The 21,169-nt window shown below is 36.4% G+C and overlaps 1 protein-coding gene across 1 annotated transcript in view; it reads right to left on the bottom strand.

Moving 5' to 3' along the window:
* Actbeta (inhibin subunit beta) overlaps nucleotides 1-20,756 on the bottom strand; it is a 34,800-nt gene extending 14,044 nt beyond the window's left edge. Inside the window, exon 1 of the mRNA XM_085657669.1 lies at nucleotides 19,874-20,756. Coding sequence (XP_085513795.1) covers nucleotides 19,874-20,756 — 883 coding nt within the window. The remainder of the gene's footprint in view (nucleotides 1-19,873) is intronic.
* Nucleotides 20,757-21,169: the final 413 nt, after the last annotated feature.

Raw genomic sequence — 21,169 nt, 5'->3', positions numbered from 1 at the left:
TATTCAAAGGGGAAAACGTTTCTTTCCTTTCCCTTTCGACTTGTCTCATAAAGCTCGTCGACTTTATTGAGCCGAGCATAAAAAGAGACGAAAAAAAAGAAAAATAGCAAAGAGAAAAAGAAAGAAAAAAAAGAAAAGAAGTCATCCAAACTCGAAGCGGCGTTGCTATTAAATCGGGGGGGGGGGAGAAAGAAAGAGAGAAAAAGAGAGAGAGAGGGATAGAGAAAGAGAATGAGATTTATGATCTCGCGAACTTTTCCGAACGTTTTCCCGGAGCACGAAGTGAAACGTTTTAATTCAAATCAATTAACGAAGTTCAAATGCATGTATTCAAACCCGATTGTTTTAACGATCGTTTCTTTTTTTTTTCTTTTTTGTTTGTTTAATTCTTTTTTGTTTTATTTTTTTTCTTGTTTCTTCTTTCTAAAGTCATCGTATAAACAATAAAGATATCATAGTCATGATTTCTCATCAGTACGTATCACAAAATTAACGGAGTTGGCAATGTGAACGTAACGTTCGCATTTGCGTATATTTTTTAGGACTTAGACGAACACGTATGAACAGACAAAAAGAAGAAACTCGTGGACTTTGCCAACCGTTTCTATGATTTATAACGTCATTCACTTCCCTTTAAGGGTGCATGCGTGTGTACTTAAGGCGAACTCGTTGGAATGTTGTTGGAACGTGATGGACACCTAACCTAACTTCTCATCAATCGACATGAGTAACGATTCCATTCAGGACTCGCAACAATTTTACTCGAAACAATTTTAAACATCGTTCAATTTTTTTCCTCTTTTTTTTACGCAATTATCTTGATAATGCAATTACCTTTTCATCCCCAAAAAATTAATGCATTTTTCGAAGAAAATAATAAGTAGAAATAACTAGACAGTTAGATATAATTTTCTAGTGGACATAATATTTATAAAAATGTTCTGAAAATATGGTGGACTTAGTGTTCATTGATTAATAATCGATCGTGCGAAAATGTTCGTGCGGATACAATGATCTTAGAAGATAGAAAAGGAGATAAATTCGAAAAGAGAAATCTTTGAAAGATAGAAAGGGGAAAGGTCTTTTAGTGGATTGGTATAAACGCTTTGAAACAACCTATACGTCGTTGTATCGTCGGACGAGCAAGATTTACGTGCCGTTGACTTTACTGAAGAAACTTGGCTTGTATTATGTGGACAACCAATGGCGTCGTTCTACATCATAATAATGTTGTATTTCCTTTTTCGTTTGAAAAGAAGAAGAAAATAGAAAAAAAGAAAATAGAAAGAAAGAAAAAAGAAAGGAAAAGGAAAGAAAAGGAAAGAAAAGGAAAGAAAAGAAAAGAAAAGAAAAGAAAAGAAAAGAAAAGTATAACGTAATGAGGTCAACGATTAACCAAACCATCGTCCGTTTTCGCTGATCGCTTTAATCGATCGTCCAATATAATTGAAAAAACCTATTTGGAACGAACGTCTCGGATTATTTACGAAAAGACGCGATATACTCTCTTCCACTTCTTCTTCTTATCTTAACGGGAGACGTAATCGCGCGATGTTATTTCTTAAGGGAAAACTAGTTCTTGATTTTGAAAAGACGTTCTCAAAACCGATGAAATTATCAATTTCTCGTATCTAGTCTTTTTCCTTTCTTTATCTCACTTTACTATGTGTTCCATGATTCTCACCATTTTCGCTCTGTCTCCTCTTAATCGGGGTTAGCGCGAACACGGCTAGAACGCATCGTAAATTCTGTGCAAGCGCACGTCACTAAGAAAAAGAGAGATTTCTTCGTCGCCAAGTCGTCCATTTAAGACATAGCATCGCGGTATAGGGTTGTTGAAGGGCGAGAAAATGTGAGAAGTGCTGGAAGAGAGCGACGATAGAACAAGATAGGGGAGACGGGCGATGGATGGACGAAGGAGGAACTAAGAGCGAGAAAAATAGATACAGGATGTTGAAGAGCAAATGTCTTCTTTTTTCATCCTGTCCAAACACATTTATCTATTCATTTATTTAATAACGTATTTATTTGTCTATTCATTTATCTATTTTTTCAAATTAAAACTCCGCATCTGCTATGATACCGACTAAGATGCAACCCTATCTTATCGACCATATCGATTCATATTAGTATCGACCGAGTAAACCGTGATACAGGATTTAATGCGTTTCAGATCGATAAAAAGAAGATAGTAAAGGCCAACTGGAATTAATGAAATTAATGTTTCTTTAGTAACGTGCTAGAAACGGAAAACGTTTTTTCTTGTTTTCTTTTTCTTTTCTTTCTTTTTTTTTTGAGAATACAAATTTTCTGTGATTCTCTTAAAACAGTAATCAGCCCAATTATGTCGCTGTAAAATCTATGTGATACGGTAAAAAGAAATTGTTCTTTCACGTCCAATTCACGATACTTGTATTCATCGAACTATACGTTATGATTTTTTTGATGATTTCTATATCATGCCGATACGTAAATCGTCGGACTTACTAAATGGATTTATCTAAAGGAAATATAGATACATTTTATGACGAAAGATTTTGTAAAAGTTCCACAAAATTATGATTGTTACGATGATTATAGTAGCAGTATAGATCAACTATGTACGGTAATAAATTATACAGAGATGCATATATATGTATACAAACTCGTAACATTTTTATATATACATAGAACTATACTAGAAAGTGATAGATTCGCAGTGTCCACGTGATCTGGTCAAGGATATGTTCATTATGTGGAAACCTGCGAGTAACATATCGCTATCGTTTTAAAATTCAATCGATTGCAGTTCAACAAACATTGTTTTGCAAACGATGCTTAATTCGATCTATAAAGTCGATTTATATATGAACGTTTTATTAGAAAAATTTGCGAATGCTATATCGCTATGACAATTGGAAGTTTTTCATTACGAGAGCAATTTTCTTGGAGAAGTTCAACCGATCTTATTTTCTCTCTCTCTCTCTTTCTCTCTTTCTCTTTCTTTTTTTCCCTCTTCATCTCCCTTTCATTTTTTTTGTTTTTCTTTACTTACCAAAAGCGATAAAGGCAGAATTAATAAGACATTGACTACAAATTGTACGTACTATTTCGTAATGTAAGAAACGCCGAGAATTTTTTGTTGATCGTAGCTAGAAATAGAAGAGATAAAAAAACGCTGAATAGTAGGAGGTCGGGAGATCGAGAATTCGACCTTCCTATGAATTGTTATCGTTGGACGGACGAACGAATGAACAAACGAACGAACGAACGAATGGATGGATGAAGAAGTACTGTCAATGTATCGTTCGAAGGGAAAGAAAAAGCTCGCTTCAGTTGTCCAAATGAATTAGCCTTGTAAGAAACATTGTGAAAACTTAGAAAAAGACAGATAAAGAAAGGATAAGTATAGAGATAATGCCTTCGGTCTATTTCACGAATTTTTATCGTTCTGATAAACGAACGGACATACGAAGAGAATTGAAAAAATGGACTTTCAGTCTGATATCTCAATTCGCAGGATTTCATTGGAATTTTTCTTTTCTTCTTTTTTTATATTTTTATTTTTTTACTTTTCGTGAACATTGTTTTAAACACTTCAACATTTTAGAATCACTGAATCGGTTCGGCTTTGGGCCAAATCGCGAATGAATGTACAATAAATAACATTGTTAGAAGTAAAATTATAGCATCATATTCTTGCGATACGATCTAAAATATTCTAAGCGATAGAGAGAAAATAGATCTTTATTGGTTAAAATGCATTTAGAGAAGAAATAGAATTCTCTATTATCTAAAATGCATTTAGAGAAGAAGTAGATTTCTCTATTGCTTAGATAGTTAGATAAATATTACAAAAAAAAGACGAAGATTTTTTTATCTGCGATTGGAAATACATGCCATGAAATATAGGTCAGAAAATTTCGTTTTTTCGTTCCTTTCTATTTCTTTTCTGTTCATCAGTAGTTTCGTATTCTTTTCGTATACTTTTCTTCTTTCGAGAATAATCTGATTATACGATTTCCTTTTTCAATTTTCGAGATAATCTTTTCTCACGGTTTATTCTACTTTGTAATACGATGTTCATTTTCGTATTATCATTTTCTTCGTGTGTTAATATTTTCGATAAAGAAGATTTTATAAAAAGTATCTTACATTGATTCAATCAGAAAAGGTTTTTCACGGATAAAATAATATTAAGAAATAATTCGTAACGTTTTTGTTACTACATACCTAAGTCGTTACAAAAATAATTTATTTGATTTAATCTAACTGTTATTTTTCTTCAATCAAATCAACACCTGAAGCAAGGATTAGATTTCGGTGGAAGAATCAAATGGAGACTGGTAAAAAGTACTGATCGAGTTCTTCTTATAATTTATATAGATTTCTATCAGCCTTAGCATTAGATATCGTGATGGTATTTAATGTTAATTAATGTTGCATTTACACTTCCGATTATTGCGGAATCTTGTCAATTTCATAGAACTGTTCGTATGATAATGACGTAATCGTCACAACTCACGCACGATTTCGATTTTTCGCGTGTTAGGATCGACAATAACCGCACGCGTTGCTTTTGATGATAAGTTGATGCTAATAGTGTGTTACAAGTGAAGTGAAGGAAGCAGAAAAACGATCTATGATCAACACAATCTAATTTGTATGACGTTAACGTCATACATGCTAATTGATACTGCTTTGTTCAAGTCGATCGAATAACCGTGAACTTTTAAACTGCTCTACCTTGTCCTTGTGTTTACGCTTGAAGAATGAAAAATACTACTCCGAATAAGCCAATCGAAGCTTTTCAATCGAACCTAGATTTTTCGATCGTTACTAATGAACTATATACTACATACCACATAGGTTGTACACAATAATTACTAAATGAAAGTACAGACTATAAAGTAATTAAAATCTGAGATTAAATAATTTATGCTTTCTTAATTTGTATATTCTTTTTCTTTGTAAGATCTATGTATATATTTAGTATTATTATCTTTTCCGTTTTGTGTACGATTAAAATTTTTAACCTAACTAATACAACTAATTGTACGTACGCGCACATACATATATTCGAGATATGCCTGTGTGTGTGTGTGTGTATGTATATGTATATATCGAAAAAAAATCGAATTTATATCGTATTAATTCTGCAAGACCTTTCATTAAAATAATTTTCATAAATAACCAATCGAAGACAATATTGTATGCTCCTTAAATTTTTAATCATTTTCATCCCATCTTCCAACGCTCTCTTCTGTTAACACCAAGAATTCAAATACCAACTACCTTGGTGAATGTAAGATGGTTCGAAAACAATGTATTAGTAATTAAGAAAATAGGATTCGAAGAGGAGAAATGAAAAAGAAGGATGTTATATTATGCAAGATAAGGTCTCATCGATAAATCCGTTTAAAGTTATTACAAGTTACTCGTTGAAGACAGACAGCGAATTTTCCTAATCCTTCCACATAGACTACACACTCGAGGAAGGGTGTATATACGTTCGAGATTTGCAAGAGGGTGTACAAATCCAATTAGAGGGCGATATGTTGACTGACGCGTGTTCAAGACAAAGTAGTACATTGATATGAACTCACAAAGACGACATATTTCTTCGTATCCAGTCTCTCAGCTCAAAGACGTAGTTCATAGGACCGAGACGATTGACCGTAATACGCTTAGTCAAATAAGAGGGTCAGATATACCCGGTTGGTAACCCTGATCGAGATCTATCGCCACGTGGTCGTCATGTACACGCGCGATGTGTGACATGCATCATGTAAAATAAAGCATATACACGAGTGCAGCAATCAGATTAGTTAGGATAGCGTTGATAGTTTTTAAATGCGAATTCATTTCTATACTATACGAATTCGAATCATCGAGTCTTATACAATCGCAAATATATAGAATTTAATACAAATTTGAGACTATCGTTGTGGTAAAAATCAATAGGACAATTGCATAAAAAGAAAAACTTGTTTGACATGTTCATTTTTTGTTTGTTTCGATATCCTTCTAATCGGATGTGTTCTCCTTACAGATTATAGTTATAACTGTCAAATTGTTATTGTTAATTATCATTGTTATTAATAAGAAGTATTACTATACATTTAAACGATACATTCGTTGAAGTCTAATTTTTGCTTTTTATTAATGTATTGTGTTTGAGTTCATACAATAGACAACAGACAATAGACAGACGTGAGTTGAAATGTCAAAGACATTGAAGTTATGGATTTTTCTAATTAGGATAAACATTTAATGATACCTTTTGATTATTACGACAGAGGATCATAGTTTACCATTTATGGATTCGATAACATAAATACACAAAAACGATTTGTTCTAACGAAGGAAATAGTTATTCAGTGAGTTAAGTGTCTCATCGCGGGACGATGATTACGTTTTCTATCCGTATAAGAATCCGAAAAAAAGAAAAGAAAAAAGAACAGAATCGTTAGGATTCTCGGATAGTACGAGACACGAGAATAGGATTGGAGATTGAGTGAGGGAAAAAGAATAGACAGAGTGAGTCGCATCGCGGTGACGTGCTAGTTCGATGCGCAACGTACATAAATGGCCGCGACAAGTCGTGGTACGATCTGTGGATCTTTGAGACGGTTTCTTCGGGGAGAGAGAGAGAGAGAGAGAGAGAGAGAGAGAGAGAGAGAGAGAGAGAGAGAGAGAGAGAGAGAGAGGGAGAGAGAGAGAGAATACAATAGTATACAACGTATACGTGTATGTAACGTTGTACGGAATAGTAGAGTGTACGTGTACGCGCGTAGCAAGATACGTAAGGGATGAAGAGGATGAGGCTGAGGATAACGGGGATAGTCGGGGTGGCGGCAGCGATACTTGGATAGGAGGAAGAGAGATAACGAGAAGGAGGGAAACGGGGAGAAAGAGGGAGAGAGAGAGAGAGAGAGAGAGAACGGGTACGACGCGCTTCGAAATGGGAGAGTCAAGAGGGAATAAAGGGGGTGTAGGAGATGTACCAAGAGCGGCGCCCAGCTGGAGCCACGTGCATCGATCTGACTACAGGCGCCAGCCGTCCTATCCGTCGGCTCGTTCGTCCATGAGTTCGACCCTGCCCCACTCCAAGCCCATCTCGAACCGTTCCACCCCCATCTCGAACCTCCGCCGTCAGCCTCCCAGTCCCGTTGATGCCCGGAACGAGCGAGCGAGATAGAGAGGAAGAGAAAGAGAAAGAGAAAGAGTGAGAGAGATAGAGAGGGAGAGAGAGAAAGAGAGAGACAGACAGACAGACAGACAGAGACAGATAAAAGAGTAGGAGAGAGAAAGAGAGGGAAGCAGAGAGGGGAGAGCCTCCCTTCTTGCCACCGCCTAGAAGGTCGAGTCTTAACCCCTGCGCGCCGTGTCTGACCGGCTTGTCCCTGGGATTCCCTCAGGTTGAACGAACTCGATCCTCCTATCGCCATTCGCGGTATGCATCGATTTCGGCACAAGGAGACGAATCCTCCAAAGCGTTAACTCTCCAATTCGTCGACCATTCTCGCCCAATATCAAAAGGGAAAAGACCTTTCGTCCTTCCTCTCTCTCTCTTTCTCTCTCTCTCTCTCTCTCTCTCTCTCTCTTTCTCTCTCTCTCTCTCTCTCTCTCTCTCTCTTTCTCTCTTTTCCCCCTCTTTCTCTCTTTCTCTTTTTTTTTTACTATCTACACGTCGCTATCTGATAGAATGTATTTTCGTCCTATGCGAACCGAACTGAATTTGCCAACTAAAGTACGTCTCGATCTTTTTATTTCTCTCTTTATCTCCTTCTTTTTTGGATAAAATGCTTATATCACTTTTATGAAAGAGAGAGAGAGAGAGAGAGAGAGAGAGAGAGAGAGAAAGAGAGAGAGAGAGAGAGAGAAAATTCGCTACCTGCACAACCACCTAATTCCTTATTCTGAAGCAGCGTTATTCATGATTATCTTTTTGCTCGGCAACGTCGCAACAATTGAATATGACCGTTACGCAATGAGGGGTTGATTTTTAATCAAGCGAGGGGAGTAGATCGTAACATAACTTGTTCGTGCTTTCTTATTGGATTTTTTTATGTTGAACTCTATCAGATCTATTTTATTTTTCGTTTTCACATAGAAGAACGAAGAAAATAAAACTGACTTTTCTTTTGATGAGATAACTATGTTGATCACTTTTGACAATATATTCTATTACTTCATTAAAAATATTGCTATCGAATTAGAAGTGAATTTCTATTTTAATGGGGTGTTCACAGACTCACGGAGGGTTGTTTATTCTCGAAACGAGATACTTTAATCCGTTTAGTATTAAACAATTTATTTGTAATCATCGTCGTTGGGATTATTTCCTTCTTAGAAGAGTATACGTAATCGATTTGCTAAAGGTTTCTTGAGTGTCCAGGATGAAGGAGTTCGACCCTGCGCCCCGCTCGAAACTGTCTTCAACTAGTTCATCTTGTCCTGGTTCGTCAGCCTCGATGTCGTGACCTTCTAAGACTTTTCAATACTTAACATCCATGCACGTGGATCAGCAGAATCCTTTGATACTCGAGATAAAAAGAGAACAAAATTTACAAATTTATTCCAAGTTAAATTTGAAAATCAATTTCGAAAATCATAATTGACTTTTCCAAATGTTTCCTGATTTTCTACAATATAATAATGAATCTTTTATTAACTCGAGAATTTATCGATATTAAAACCATATCTGTATTCAAAATTAACAAAATTAAACTTTACTATCCACAATTCTATTAACACTTTTTTCTTATAAATACAATTTATCAATTTGTAGAAATTATTGTTTGAAATTGTACCTAACCAAACCTTCTTATTGGTTTATATTGTTTATTGATTCGTGACGAGGTTTCCGACAGTTTCTTTGGGATGTAAAAAAGCGAGCAAACGGAGACACCAGGACGTCCTTTATTTCGTAACCCTTCACGCAAGATGACCTTGAGTACTCTATTATCGTTAAAAGCATTTAGTTAGAAGAGACTAAGAGATAGAGGAGTATGAGCGAGATCTTAAACTTATTCATCGCCGTTAACCAAAATAGTTCACGAGCAACGTAAGTAGTTATGTACACTGATATATCGCTCGTAACACATTTGAGAGATTAGAATTAAGATTCTTATGAACGTCATCATTATTTTCATCAAGATACAATGGAGTCCTAAGTAATTAGTTCCTAAGCTTTTCAAATGTTTTCTAAGTCACAGATCATCGACAATTCTCTCAGAATACGAAAGTTTATAGCACCGAGTTAATGACCAATGAAATTTATGTTAGATCGACTGCATCTTGGTGGATTAGAAAAATCTTTTTATTGTCGATATAACCCTAAGCAAGAATATAATACGTAACTATATCGATATTTATTTATAATTTATTTTCTGTTATGTGCAAAAAAAGAAGAAAAAACAAATAAAAAAACAAGAAAAAATAAAAAAAAAGAAAATATATACGAAAAAGAACATTTAACGTTCGTTCCCTAAACGTCCAGGATTAATTCGCGATTGAGGAAGATGCGATAATGGAAACTCACAAGAAAGCAACGGCGTTCTTTCGATGTTAAAACGGAGAACGGTCGGAAGGAGTTCTCGAGAGCCAATTCTTACATCGGTAAGAAATAAACGGGATTGCTGGTGGTGGCAATGGTTGGGTTGGAGAAAAGAGGAAAGAAAGAGAAAAAGAAAGAGAGAAGGGTAGAAAAGAATTTCTGTTCGCTACAAGCCGCGAGTTATGAGCCACAGGCGCTCAAGTTTTCATAAAGAATCGCGTTGAGAAGAGTCACCGCCAAGTCCTTTTAAAAAAGAACAGTCGTCGAGGACGCATAATGGCTGGCCTCTATGACAGGACTCTCTTTCTCTGTTTGTCTGTCTGTCTGTCACTCTCTCTCTCTCTTTCTCTCTCTCTCTTTGTTTATCTAACTATCTATCTATCTATCTCCTTTTTTCATTCTTTCTTCTGTAAACGATGAACGTTTATAAGGGAACAACGTTATTTATATCCTTGAATTTCAAAATCTTTTTTATAGTATTCCATTAATAGGAAAAGAATAATATTAACGAATTTATCATAGAAACAAAAGAAAAAGAGAAAGAAACGAACAAAAGGAATTTTTCAAATACTATAAGATTCCTCATCAAAGATCGAACAAATTACAAAAGTCATGTCTTTTCGATTTCTTTAAATTTCAATAAATAATTCTAAAAGAAAATCTTAAAATGAAATGTCTCCTACATAAGTTCTTGTGCCCTCCCCCTTGCAAGGACCACTTCTTTGCTAAAAAGTTGACAATTCTTTTTTGTTTAAGAATCGGTATAATTTCATTCAAATCCTAAGAAGAAAGTAAATTTTATGTAGTAGCATTTACATTATCTATCTGGGTGTTTTTTTTTTGTTGTAACTATTTTGCCATGATGATTTGTTGTTTCCTGCGAAAATGGAAAATATCTTATTATTTATGGGATGACCCAATAGATACATGTATACGTGTATAATCCATAAAAGCCTTTTATGAATGGATCGTGAAAGCATCATAGTAACATAGCGTAGAAGCTATATTCATAAGACGATCGTTATCGTTAGAGTCACACCGCGAAAGAACGATCCGCCTAAAGGCATCGATCGTGGCGAAATTGCGATATAATAGTCTTCCGGATATATACGTAGAATATGCACCCAAAAATATTCTTACGTTCCTTGAGATGGAATAAAAATATTTCTTTTATTTTTTTTTTTCGGAAATGAACTAAATGTCTCGTAAATTAAAAAACTACCTTGAAATAATTTAATTAGAAACGTAAATATAAATTAAGCAAAATAAATTGAAAGCACAAAAAAATGACATAATTTAATTATATCATTTATAAAATCTAGTATTACAATCGGTCAGAGAGAAAGATAAAGAAAGGAGCAGAGAGAAAAAGACAAACAGCAAGAGAGAGAGAGAGAGAGAGAGAGAGAAAGGGGAAGAGTTCATGGAGAAGGCATAACCGCAAAGACTCAAATGTGATTTTTTTTGTCTCCTATTCTCTCTCCCTCTCTTTCTCTTGCTCTCTGTCTCTCTGCTCTATCTATCTCTTTTTCTCTTTTCCACGTGCAAACATACTTGCAAGGCTAGAAGCAAAGAACTGCTGAAGGATCAATCATAACTTTTGTTAAGGGTAGAAGAGGTGGCTTGCCTTGTGTAATCTATCAAGCCACCCTTCGATCTGCCCTATCTGCTGTGTTCCTTATCTATCTATCTATCTATATATCTATCTATCTATCTATCTATCAATCTATCTATCTATCTATCTATCAATCTATCTATTTATCTATCTATCAATCTATCTCTATCTATCTGTCTCTTTCTTTCTTCCTCTTTCTCTTATGTATACGCAGATGCATACAATGAAATTTTACAATATGCATTGTCGTAGAAAATTCGAAAAAATGACTCAGTTTTAGAGTGTGCACTTAACGATTATTATGAATTATTGCTTGGAACGATATCGTTCGGCATATAAGCAACATCGTAATGATTAAATGAAAAAAAGAAAAGAACGCAAGTTATAAGAAAATTGCCACATTATGCAGAGCCAACAATCCATCGTACACATGCCAGTGAGAAAAGCGTAATCGATAAAATGAACAATCTTAATGCATTAATGAAGTTTTAACGCGCAACGAGGACAAGGAAATTTTCTGGTCATTCATGTAATGCAAAAAGAATGAGTACTTCATTCGGTATTTCATTTTCCGAAGTTATGAATCGCACTTGTAAAACTTCATTTCCAATTCTTCATAGCTTTTCCCTCTCCCCTTCCAGCCACTTCCCGACTCCTCCCTTTCTCTTCCTCGCGCCATTATAGCCAGCATTGGCGACGTTTACGGCAACTCTGCGTATCTGTGGCTACTTCATTAAATGGACAAACTGGAATACTAAAATGATGCTAGAAACGAGATAATTAAAAATTTAATCGTCTCTCCGTGATCCATTGGTGGTTCTTTTTTCTCTCCGTCTCTGTCTCTGTCTGTCTGTCTGTCCGTTCGTCCATTCGTCTGTCTGTTCCTCCCCATTCTTCTCTCTCTATTTATCTCTATCTCGTTCTCTTCCTATCGTCACTATCTCCATCGGGTCTGTCTTTCTCGCAAGATATTCAATCTTGGACGATAATTATCTTCGATTTGATATTAATCGATCCTCTCATTTTAGTATTTCACGCTTATAGATTCGTCGTTTCTATACAAGACTAGCGAGAATTGTTTAATTTCGATATCGATACGTGCTATCCACTTTGGCGATATACAAGTGAAGTGATACGTACTCAATATTTCAAATTGTCATTTAAATGATTCATAAGACGATTTAGTTGAAACTATTTATTGGAACTATCGAAGTGTTATGAGATGGAAAAAGCATGTATAAGACTGATTTTCAACGATGTTAATGTTACTATTTGTGAGAATAATTATGATGTTCATATACTGAAATGTATTTCACTTGTCATAGTGGTTATGCTACGGTTATACACTCTTACGGTGTTTGTTAAAAGTTCGTTATATGGATTGTAATAACGCATATTATTTTTGGATTAAAGATTGAAATAGAACAAATGTCGATTAAAATAATACTTCTTTTAATTTCAAAATTTGATAAAGTCAAAATTCGATAAAAATTGCATTTCTTCTCTATTCATCCGAATTTTTCTATCTCGATTTAATTCAAAATTAATAAAAATAAAAATCAAAGAATAAATAAAATGAATTGTTTACTAATATTCGATATTATCAAAATCGAGGATGAAGAAGTTGTAATGAGTTAGACGGATTAGCTTTGCGCACAGACTCAACTAATTAATCGAGTCAGATGATTCTTGGCAAGTCGAGATGGTGAACGCTGTTTGGATGTACAAGCCAGCGTACTAGCATGCGGAGAAGAGTAGTTGGTCGTCTGTCTCCAGGCGCGACTGATAATGCACTTCTCTTGCGCAATTCGCTGTCAGGAGTAATGGTTTCCTCTTGAACATGAAAAACTCGAGGCACAATAAACCGCCAAAATTATGACTGCAGGCTTACGGCGTCGGCATCGGCATCGTTCGGCAATGCCGTTGGAATGGGCGCCATCGTCGTCGACGTCGTTGTCGTTGTCGTTGTCGTCGATAGAAATAGACGAAAGGAGAAAGAAAGAGAAAGAAAGAGAGAGAGAAAGAAAGAGAGGGAGAGAGAGAGAGAAAAAGAGAGAGAGATGCTAGTCTAAAAGAGGGAACGGCATGGAGAAAAAAAGATGCAAAGCAAATGGACAAGCATAACTATCGTGAGAAATCGAGATATATCCCAGACTCAAATTACAGACTCTGGCGACTTGCTAAATTTGTGATTTCGATGTGCGATACGATATAGTGGTCAAGGTGACGCATCCTTTCGTCCGGTCTTTTACAATGCGACCGATTCGAGATTTATCGCTGGCAATACTACACAAACGAATTTCCCTCTTCTCTCTTTCTCTCTTTCCCCCTTCCTTTCTCTCTCTCTCTCTCTCTCTCTCTCTCTCTCTCTCTCTCTCTCGTTTTTTCTTCTCCAATTTTCCAATCTTCTTTCTGAAATTAACATCATCTTTAACTTGATCGCCACATAAATCGGACTAACTAAAAAAAAATCCGTCGTAAATTTAATAAACTTGTATGGTGCGCTCTTGCGTGCATTTACGTATAAATAAATTAAATAACACGAACGAGTTAACATTCTTCTCTTATTATTTTTATTATTATTATTATTATTATTATTATTATTATAACAAACTTCAGAATCGGCGTTGAATTTAGTTTGGATTCTTTCTCGAGTCGATACTTAATATTTCTATTCTGATTCAAATCTGGTTGATGTTCTGATTCAAAGTGGTCTCTTTTTTATCAATCTTAAAATATTATCGATTTTATTTACAATGAAATAAAAAATGACGGGTGATCAATATATACGATTGATGTTCTTGCTAATTTTTTTAAAGAAAGATATATAAGAATTCGTTTATTATGATACTTGAAATAAATTGTGATAATTAGATGATTATATTAATTTATTTCATATTTTTATATTTAATTTACGAAAAATAAGACTATTATTTACTGTTCATAACTGGTTTATCTATTTTCTTATTTTTATTAATTTTCTTCACTCATTACTAGTAATTGCACCTTTTTGATTAATTTCTACGTAATTATTGAACGAACATTTACCAAAAAAATAAAAAAAGAAACATACACGACTAAAAATAATCTCCAGTTAACACTATTATTTGACATCGCAATTGATAAAAGATATATTTGTATTCTCTGTTCCTTTCTTTCTTTCTTCATAGCGTTATAAAAATTGTCTCCTCAGACAACATAACAATACCCCCTAGCTTAACGGAAGATGCATAAATTCTTATGATGTTTTGCAAATGGCCGAGAAAGAGTGGCAAGAATAACGCAGACATTGTTTTTGCACGACTTCCAAATCTCTTACGATTTAACGAATTGACAAGGAACGACAGAAAATACGCTTGATGTGTTTTCTCTCTCCCCCTCTCTCTCTCTCTCTCTCTTACTGTCATTCTCTCTCTTACTCTCATTCTCTCTTATTCTTTCTTTCTCTCTTTGGCACCTGTGCGCGCGCGCTAACCTGCACGCGAGTTTGCGATGTTGGATATGGTAGTTTATATCGATTGTAAGTACCGTTGGCTCGTCGTAACCGTTGGTGGTCGAGTGTCTCGTCAGGTAACTTTTTAAATACCGTTTATTCACTCTAGCTCGGTGCTTTACCGGCAGAGGTCCTATGATATATCAACGCCAACGTGCTCCTTCTTCGTCTTTACTCACGGTTATTCAATCTTTCTTTTTCATTTTCTTTCTCTCTTTCTCTTTCTCTCTCCATCTCTTTCTCTTTGATAATGAAATTAACTTATCCGTTCTTTCATGCTTTTCTCTCTCTCTTTCTCTTACACTATTGCTTTTTCTCCCCTTTCTCTTTCCTACTCTCTTTTTCTCTTGTCTCTTTCTCTTCTCTTTCTGTCTCTCTTTAATCCGTTCGATACCCTGTATAACTCGGAGTCTCTCTAGAAAGAATGCATACATCGCAGTGTTCCTCGTTAATCGAATAACATCGGGCAACGTGAACGTATCAAGCCGTCGATAGATGTTGATCCGGATTATTAAATGTATTATAGTAATGTGATAAGAGACGAATGGACAAGGAAATAAACGATAGCGATCGATAATAAATATGTAATATGATTTTTCATTAACATTGACGAGAACGAGAACCATTTATAGGATTGAAAAATAATAATTTTATTTATATATGTATTTACTCTTCTCCCTCTTGTGATCGAGTGATGTATCTAATCTTTTACCTTCTGCGATATAGTGATCGTAATCGTGTTTCTTAGAGAGGGAGAAAGAGAGAGAGAGAGAGAGAGAGAGAGAGGTAAAATCTCGTAAAATCGTTTAGTATTTTCTTTCTCTGACGAATTATGGCATCTTGTAATATCATCAAATAAACATCGTTATTAATGACACGCATCAGGCCGGTGATGTAATTTGCGTTTCTCTTGCGCATGCAATTAGAGCACAACATCGTTTAAAGGAAAGAGTGATTATAAGTATATTCCTATGGCACGCAATTCGCATTTCTATGTTTCTTCACCTGCATTATCTTACTTTTCTCTTTATTTCTCTTTCATCTCTCTCTCTCTCTCTTTCATCTCTCTTTCTCTCTCTCTCTCTTTCTCTCTCTCTCTCTTTTTCATCTCTCTCTCTCTCTCTTTCATCTCTCTTTCTCTCTCTCTCTCTTTTTCATCTCTCTCTCTCTCTCTTTCATTTCTCTCTCTCTCTCTCTCTCTCTCTCTTTCATCTCTCTCTCTCTCTTTCATCTCTCTCTCTCTCTCTCTTTTCCTGTCTCATTAATGACAAGAAGACATATTCGACGATCGATAAAAAAAATTTTAATGACCTTACGAGATGTTATCTCTATGTAAAACCAGATGTATTAGCTTTTAACGATTAATTTTATTACGTTTTATTGTAAAAAGTCAAATATATTGCGAAGTATTAATTGAACGAAATATACCGATACAGTTCGAATTATCAGTAATTATTAATTCCACGTTGCGTCAGGATACACAAAGGATTGTAATGAAATTTATTAATCGTCATTATTAGATCTGTTTGATATTGTTGTTTTACACTTTTAGAACGATTGCTCTAATAATAATAATTAAACGAAAGCATAAGAATATCGCATAAAAACGAATTAAAATTATTAATTACAATATGTTAATGATTCGCGAGATTTGTATTTCATTAAATTTCTTTCGCATTCTTGATGCTCGATAAAAAGAAAGAGAGAGAAAAATAGAGAGAGATAGAGGGATATATAAGGAGAGAGAAATAGAGAGAGATAGTAAAAATGTTTGAAAATGTGAAAATCCTCAATCGTTCCACATAGGTTGTTCGAGTTAAGGATATAAAAGAGGTTTATCGGTGTTACGTAGAAATGTTTGATTTAAATCGCGTGTCACGATAGGTGAAATATAATAAAAGCTCCGAGAGAAGGACGATTCTTACCAACGCGATTTATGGATACGGAATAAGAGAAAAATCAATAATCGACGCGACGGCTCTCCGTATACGTATATGTATATCTAGATGCGAGCCAGCTGAACGATTTGCTAATGCCGTTGAAGGGTCTGTCGCCATCGAGTGAATTGGAACTTTCATTTTTCCAAGGACGAAAACTTTTACGGTAAGAAACGATCACAATCGACCGAGACCAATTGTGCTTTCTTTTCTATCCATCCGAAAATTTAGCTCGGAATACATTTCGCATTTTTTCTCTTTCGTTTTTCTTTCTTCCTCCAGTCACAATTTATATTAGGGAAAGAAGATAAAGATAAAGATAAAGAAGGAGAGAGAGAGAGAGAGAGAGAGAGAGAGAGAGAGAGAGAAAGAAAGAAAGAAAAACAAGATAGAATATATTATTGTATTACTCTTCCTTTTATCTTCATACATGAAGAAGAGTGGTTCGAAGCAATCGAAAAGGAAGAAATTAATTTCATGAGAAATTTAAGGAAAGTCTTGAAACCGTCCATTGTTATTGAGATCGACATTTTTCTTTGCTCTATTATTACCGAGGGGTAGACTTAAAAAAATTATCTCTAAAGGAAAATCATATTTCTCTCTTTCTCTCCCTCTTCTTCTCTCTCTCTCTCTCACTTCTTCTTTCTCTCTCTCTCTCACTTCTTTCTCTCTCTCTCTCTCACTTCTTCTTTCTCTCTCTCTTTCTCTCTTCTTTCTTTCTCTCTCTCTCTCTTCTTTCTTTCTCTCCCTCTCTCTCTCGCTCTCTCTCTCTTCTTCTTTCTCTCTCTTTCTCTCGCTCTCTCTCTTCTTTTCTCTCTCTCTTTTCTTCTTTTTCTCTCTCTTCTTCTTTCTCTCTCTCTTTTTCTTTCTCTCTCTCTTTTTCTTTCTTTCTCTCTCTCTCTCTTCTTTCTTTCTCTCTCTCTCTCTTCTTCTTTCTCTCTCTCTCTCTTCTTCTTTCTCTCTCTCTTCTTCTTTCTTTCTCTCTCTTTTTTCTTTCTCTCTCTCTTTTCTTTCTCTCTCTCTTTTCTTTTTCTCTCTCTCTCTTTTCTTCTTTCTCTCTCTATTTTTCTCTCTCTCTCTCTCTCTCTCTTTCTCTCTTTGAACAAAGCACAAAAGCGAAGAGGAGGAGTAGCTTTGAAGTTTCGTAATTAAAGGACAAAAGCGATGGTGGGAATACATTATCAGGAGTCGCCGTTGGCCCAATATCGCCACGTACCACTATCATAGGCGTAACAAAGAGGAAATAAACTATTGGACGATCGAATGTCAATATTATCGAGCTGGTCGGTGTTTTGAAGGAGGAGGGAGAGGAGGACGAGAAGGAAGAAGAGGAAGAAAAGAAGAAAGAGGGAAAGGAGAACACAGAGCGTGTAATAAATGAATAACAATGTAAAATCTTAATGATTGTTGAGCGAAATACTCCCTCGAACCATGTTTCCTTTATTCCTATCATCCAACGTGACATTTCGAGCGGTGTTTGAACCATGTCGGACGTAATAGAAAACTCGATGGACGGCTCGCTTTCCCAAGCGAGAGTTCGTGGAATTTTTGTCTTTTCCATGTGTATGTATATATATATATAAAAAAGAAAAAAACGCGGTTATATGGAACGAAAAGTTTTTTCCCGGGCACCTCCTTTCAGTGTTCCTCTTCCAACCACCTCTGAACCCACGCAACCCTCTACACACCCCCTTCCCCGCCCACAACTAACGGCCGATGCACGTCGATGTTGGTGAAGCGAAGCCGACTCGTAGTTTCTTTAGTTTCTTCAAAAAGAATGACGTGTTCCGTTGTTCCCCGTGTGTTCTATAGTGAGAGACCGACATTAACGTTAAAGTAACACACACGTAAACGCATCGGTGATGTACAAAGGGAAGGGGAATCCGCGGAGCCAACGACCACAAATTCGTCTCATATTAAATCACGCTTAACTCTTCTTTTCCCTGACACCTGCGAGTTATTTCACGGGAACGCTTTTTATCAAAGTCGCAATTCGATCGGAAGGAAATATCAAAGTGTTTGATGTAAGTAGAATTCGCTATACATGTCGAATTAATTATAGAATAATAAATCATTCAAAATAAAAAATAATAAAATTCTATCGTTATAAATTATATAACATATGTAATTAAACGAATATATGCATTATATTATCGTAAAAATATATCGAAGTAGGAAAATTAATTTAATGATTTGATTTGATGAAAGAGAGCAAAATGATTATAAACCTTCTAAAATAGCCTTTTGGATTTTCAGCGGATGGCGATAAAGAGGTGATATAAAATGAAGACATGGAAGTATTTGGATTTGAGAAGGAGGTACGAAAAAAGGAAAAAAAAAGGTGAAACGCGAGTGGTTGATTAATTTGAGCGCCTAACGCTCAACTCGGCGCCGGCGCGAGAAGACAAGACCAGGCCGTAGTGGCCCGCACCGTCCCAGCACTATTGGCACAAGTAACATTAACGTCTCTACCTTGGGGTTCTATTACCCTTATTGTTATACTTAGAGTTAGCGAACTATAGACTGCTGCCGCGACATCGACAACCGCGGGCCACGTGGCTCCAAGCGTGTGGCCACGCATGTATTCGAACAACTCCGACAGTCACTACTTGCCTCTCCAAATAGAGAGGTGTCGACGTTTAATCTGATTTCGATTATTATCGAATATCTTTTATTTTCTTCCTTCGAACGATCTCTTTGATTTCAAGCAGAAATAATATTCAAACTTTTTAAATTAATCGTATCTTTGGACAACTCAGAGAAAAAAAGAGAAAGAGAAATATAGAGATAGATGGAATATAGAGGAATATAGAGAGACAAAGAGAGAGAGAGAGAGAGAGAGAGAAAGAGAGAGAGAGAGAAAGAAAGAGAGAGCGAGCTTTTCTATCAGATCAAAAGCAATATAATATCAATAAGTAAAAAAATTCAACGCTACTCAAAATTGTTCGAGAACAAGTACGTAGCTATTAATATTCGTAGCTATTAATATCGAGAAATGGAAAAGAGTTAGCTTTCATCATTGATCCTTTCTCTGTTAATTAATGAAAAGTAAAAAAGGTAAAATCAAGCGGCCGTAAAGTACCATCTTCACCTGTTAGATAATCATACCCATGTAATGTAATTTAAGTATTTCATAGAAATTCTAATGATTAGTTATTATATCTTTTCAAAGATTTTTCAAGTCGTTATTCGACTATAGTTTGAAATCTTATAATTTACGTTAGAGTGGATTAACATTGAAAGAGAAAAATTGTTGCTAATGAGAAGAGGATAGATGATATACGTACCGGGTTCGGCAAAAGTAATAATCTCCGATGTTCTTGCGTAAAAATCATCCATCTCCTCCTGAGGTTCGTGCCCCGGTCTAGTATCGTAATCACCGTATCCCTGATAGGGCGTGGTGGTCCTTGAATTACCATCCGTTGTCGTCTCCTCGTTTTGCTGATCAAGATTCTTGTACGAGTATTCGTCGCCACCATAAAGAAATTCACCTGAATATTCGGCCCCGTGATCGTTACGCGTCCTCTCTGGATACTGCGGCGATGCTTGAGCTTCAGCTCGGTATAGAGTCTCCAAAGCGAGATGTCTCGGAACAGCAGCCAAGGTTCTGTTCACGTCAGGCCGTGTTCTTAAGCCCAATTTCGTTAATATCTGATGTTTGATGGCTTCCAATCTGAGGTCGTCAGGACTCGGCGCAGTTCCATGCTTGCTCCCACCTCGATGGATTTCATGAAGGTGCTGATGTTGCTGCTGCTGATGAGGACAGCCGGGACAAGTCTGATGATGATTCTGTCTCGGTTGGACGGGTGGTAAAGTCAGGTAACAGAGAAACAGTCCAATAAGAAGCAAATTGGAAGGTATCAGGAGTCCGCCTCCATATCTGGAGAACAGTTTAGGCGATCGCACGTGTAGGCGTCGTGTACTTTCGTCTCTTCTTTCGGCATATTCGAAAACTCGACTCGATCGTTCGCAGATGTCGGCGTTGTCACCTTTGTCTCGTTGACGAGGCTGGCAACGAGATTGTTGTTGCTGCTGCTGCTGATGTTGGTGTTCTTGTTGATACCGTTGTCGTTGATGGTGCCATTGCCGGCAATATTGGCTCTCCTCTCCGAACTTGGCGATTCGACCTTCGTTCGAGGTGAGTCCCACTCCGTACGGCACCTGGTGCATTTCGGCGGCGAGTCACCTCCTCCTCCCCCACCACCTCCTCCACTTTCCTCTCTTTTCCTCTCCCTCTCGAACGGCCGATCCAAGGAGCACCCTATCTCCTTCCTTCTTTTTTCTCTCCGAGGCAAAGATTCTATGACTACGAATTGTCTCGCTTCCCCTACTATCGCTACTATCGATGCTACTGATTCTCTTTCTCTCCGTTTTAGCAGTCTTCTTTTCCTCGCTGCTACGAAAAAGAAGGACGAAGACCGTAAGGAGAAAGGATCCAAAAAGGTGCCTATCCGCGGTGAGAGCTTTCCTTGGGTTAGACAGCTGCAAGGCGAGGCTGCGATGATGACGGCGACGACGACAAAAACACGGACGCAACGATAATGCGACAACAGTGTGTAACGACGGTGACGACGACGACGATG

Source organism: Vespa mandarinia, chromosome 6 (genome assembly GCF_050613455.1).
Source record: "Vespa mandarinia isolate Hongniang chromosome 6, ASM5061345v1, whole genome shotgun sequence".
Taxonomy (NCBI): Eukaryota; Metazoa; Arthropoda; class Insecta; order Hymenoptera; family Vespidae; genus Vespa; species Vespa mandarinia.
This window is presented reverse-complemented; position numbering and strand designations above follow the sequence as displayed.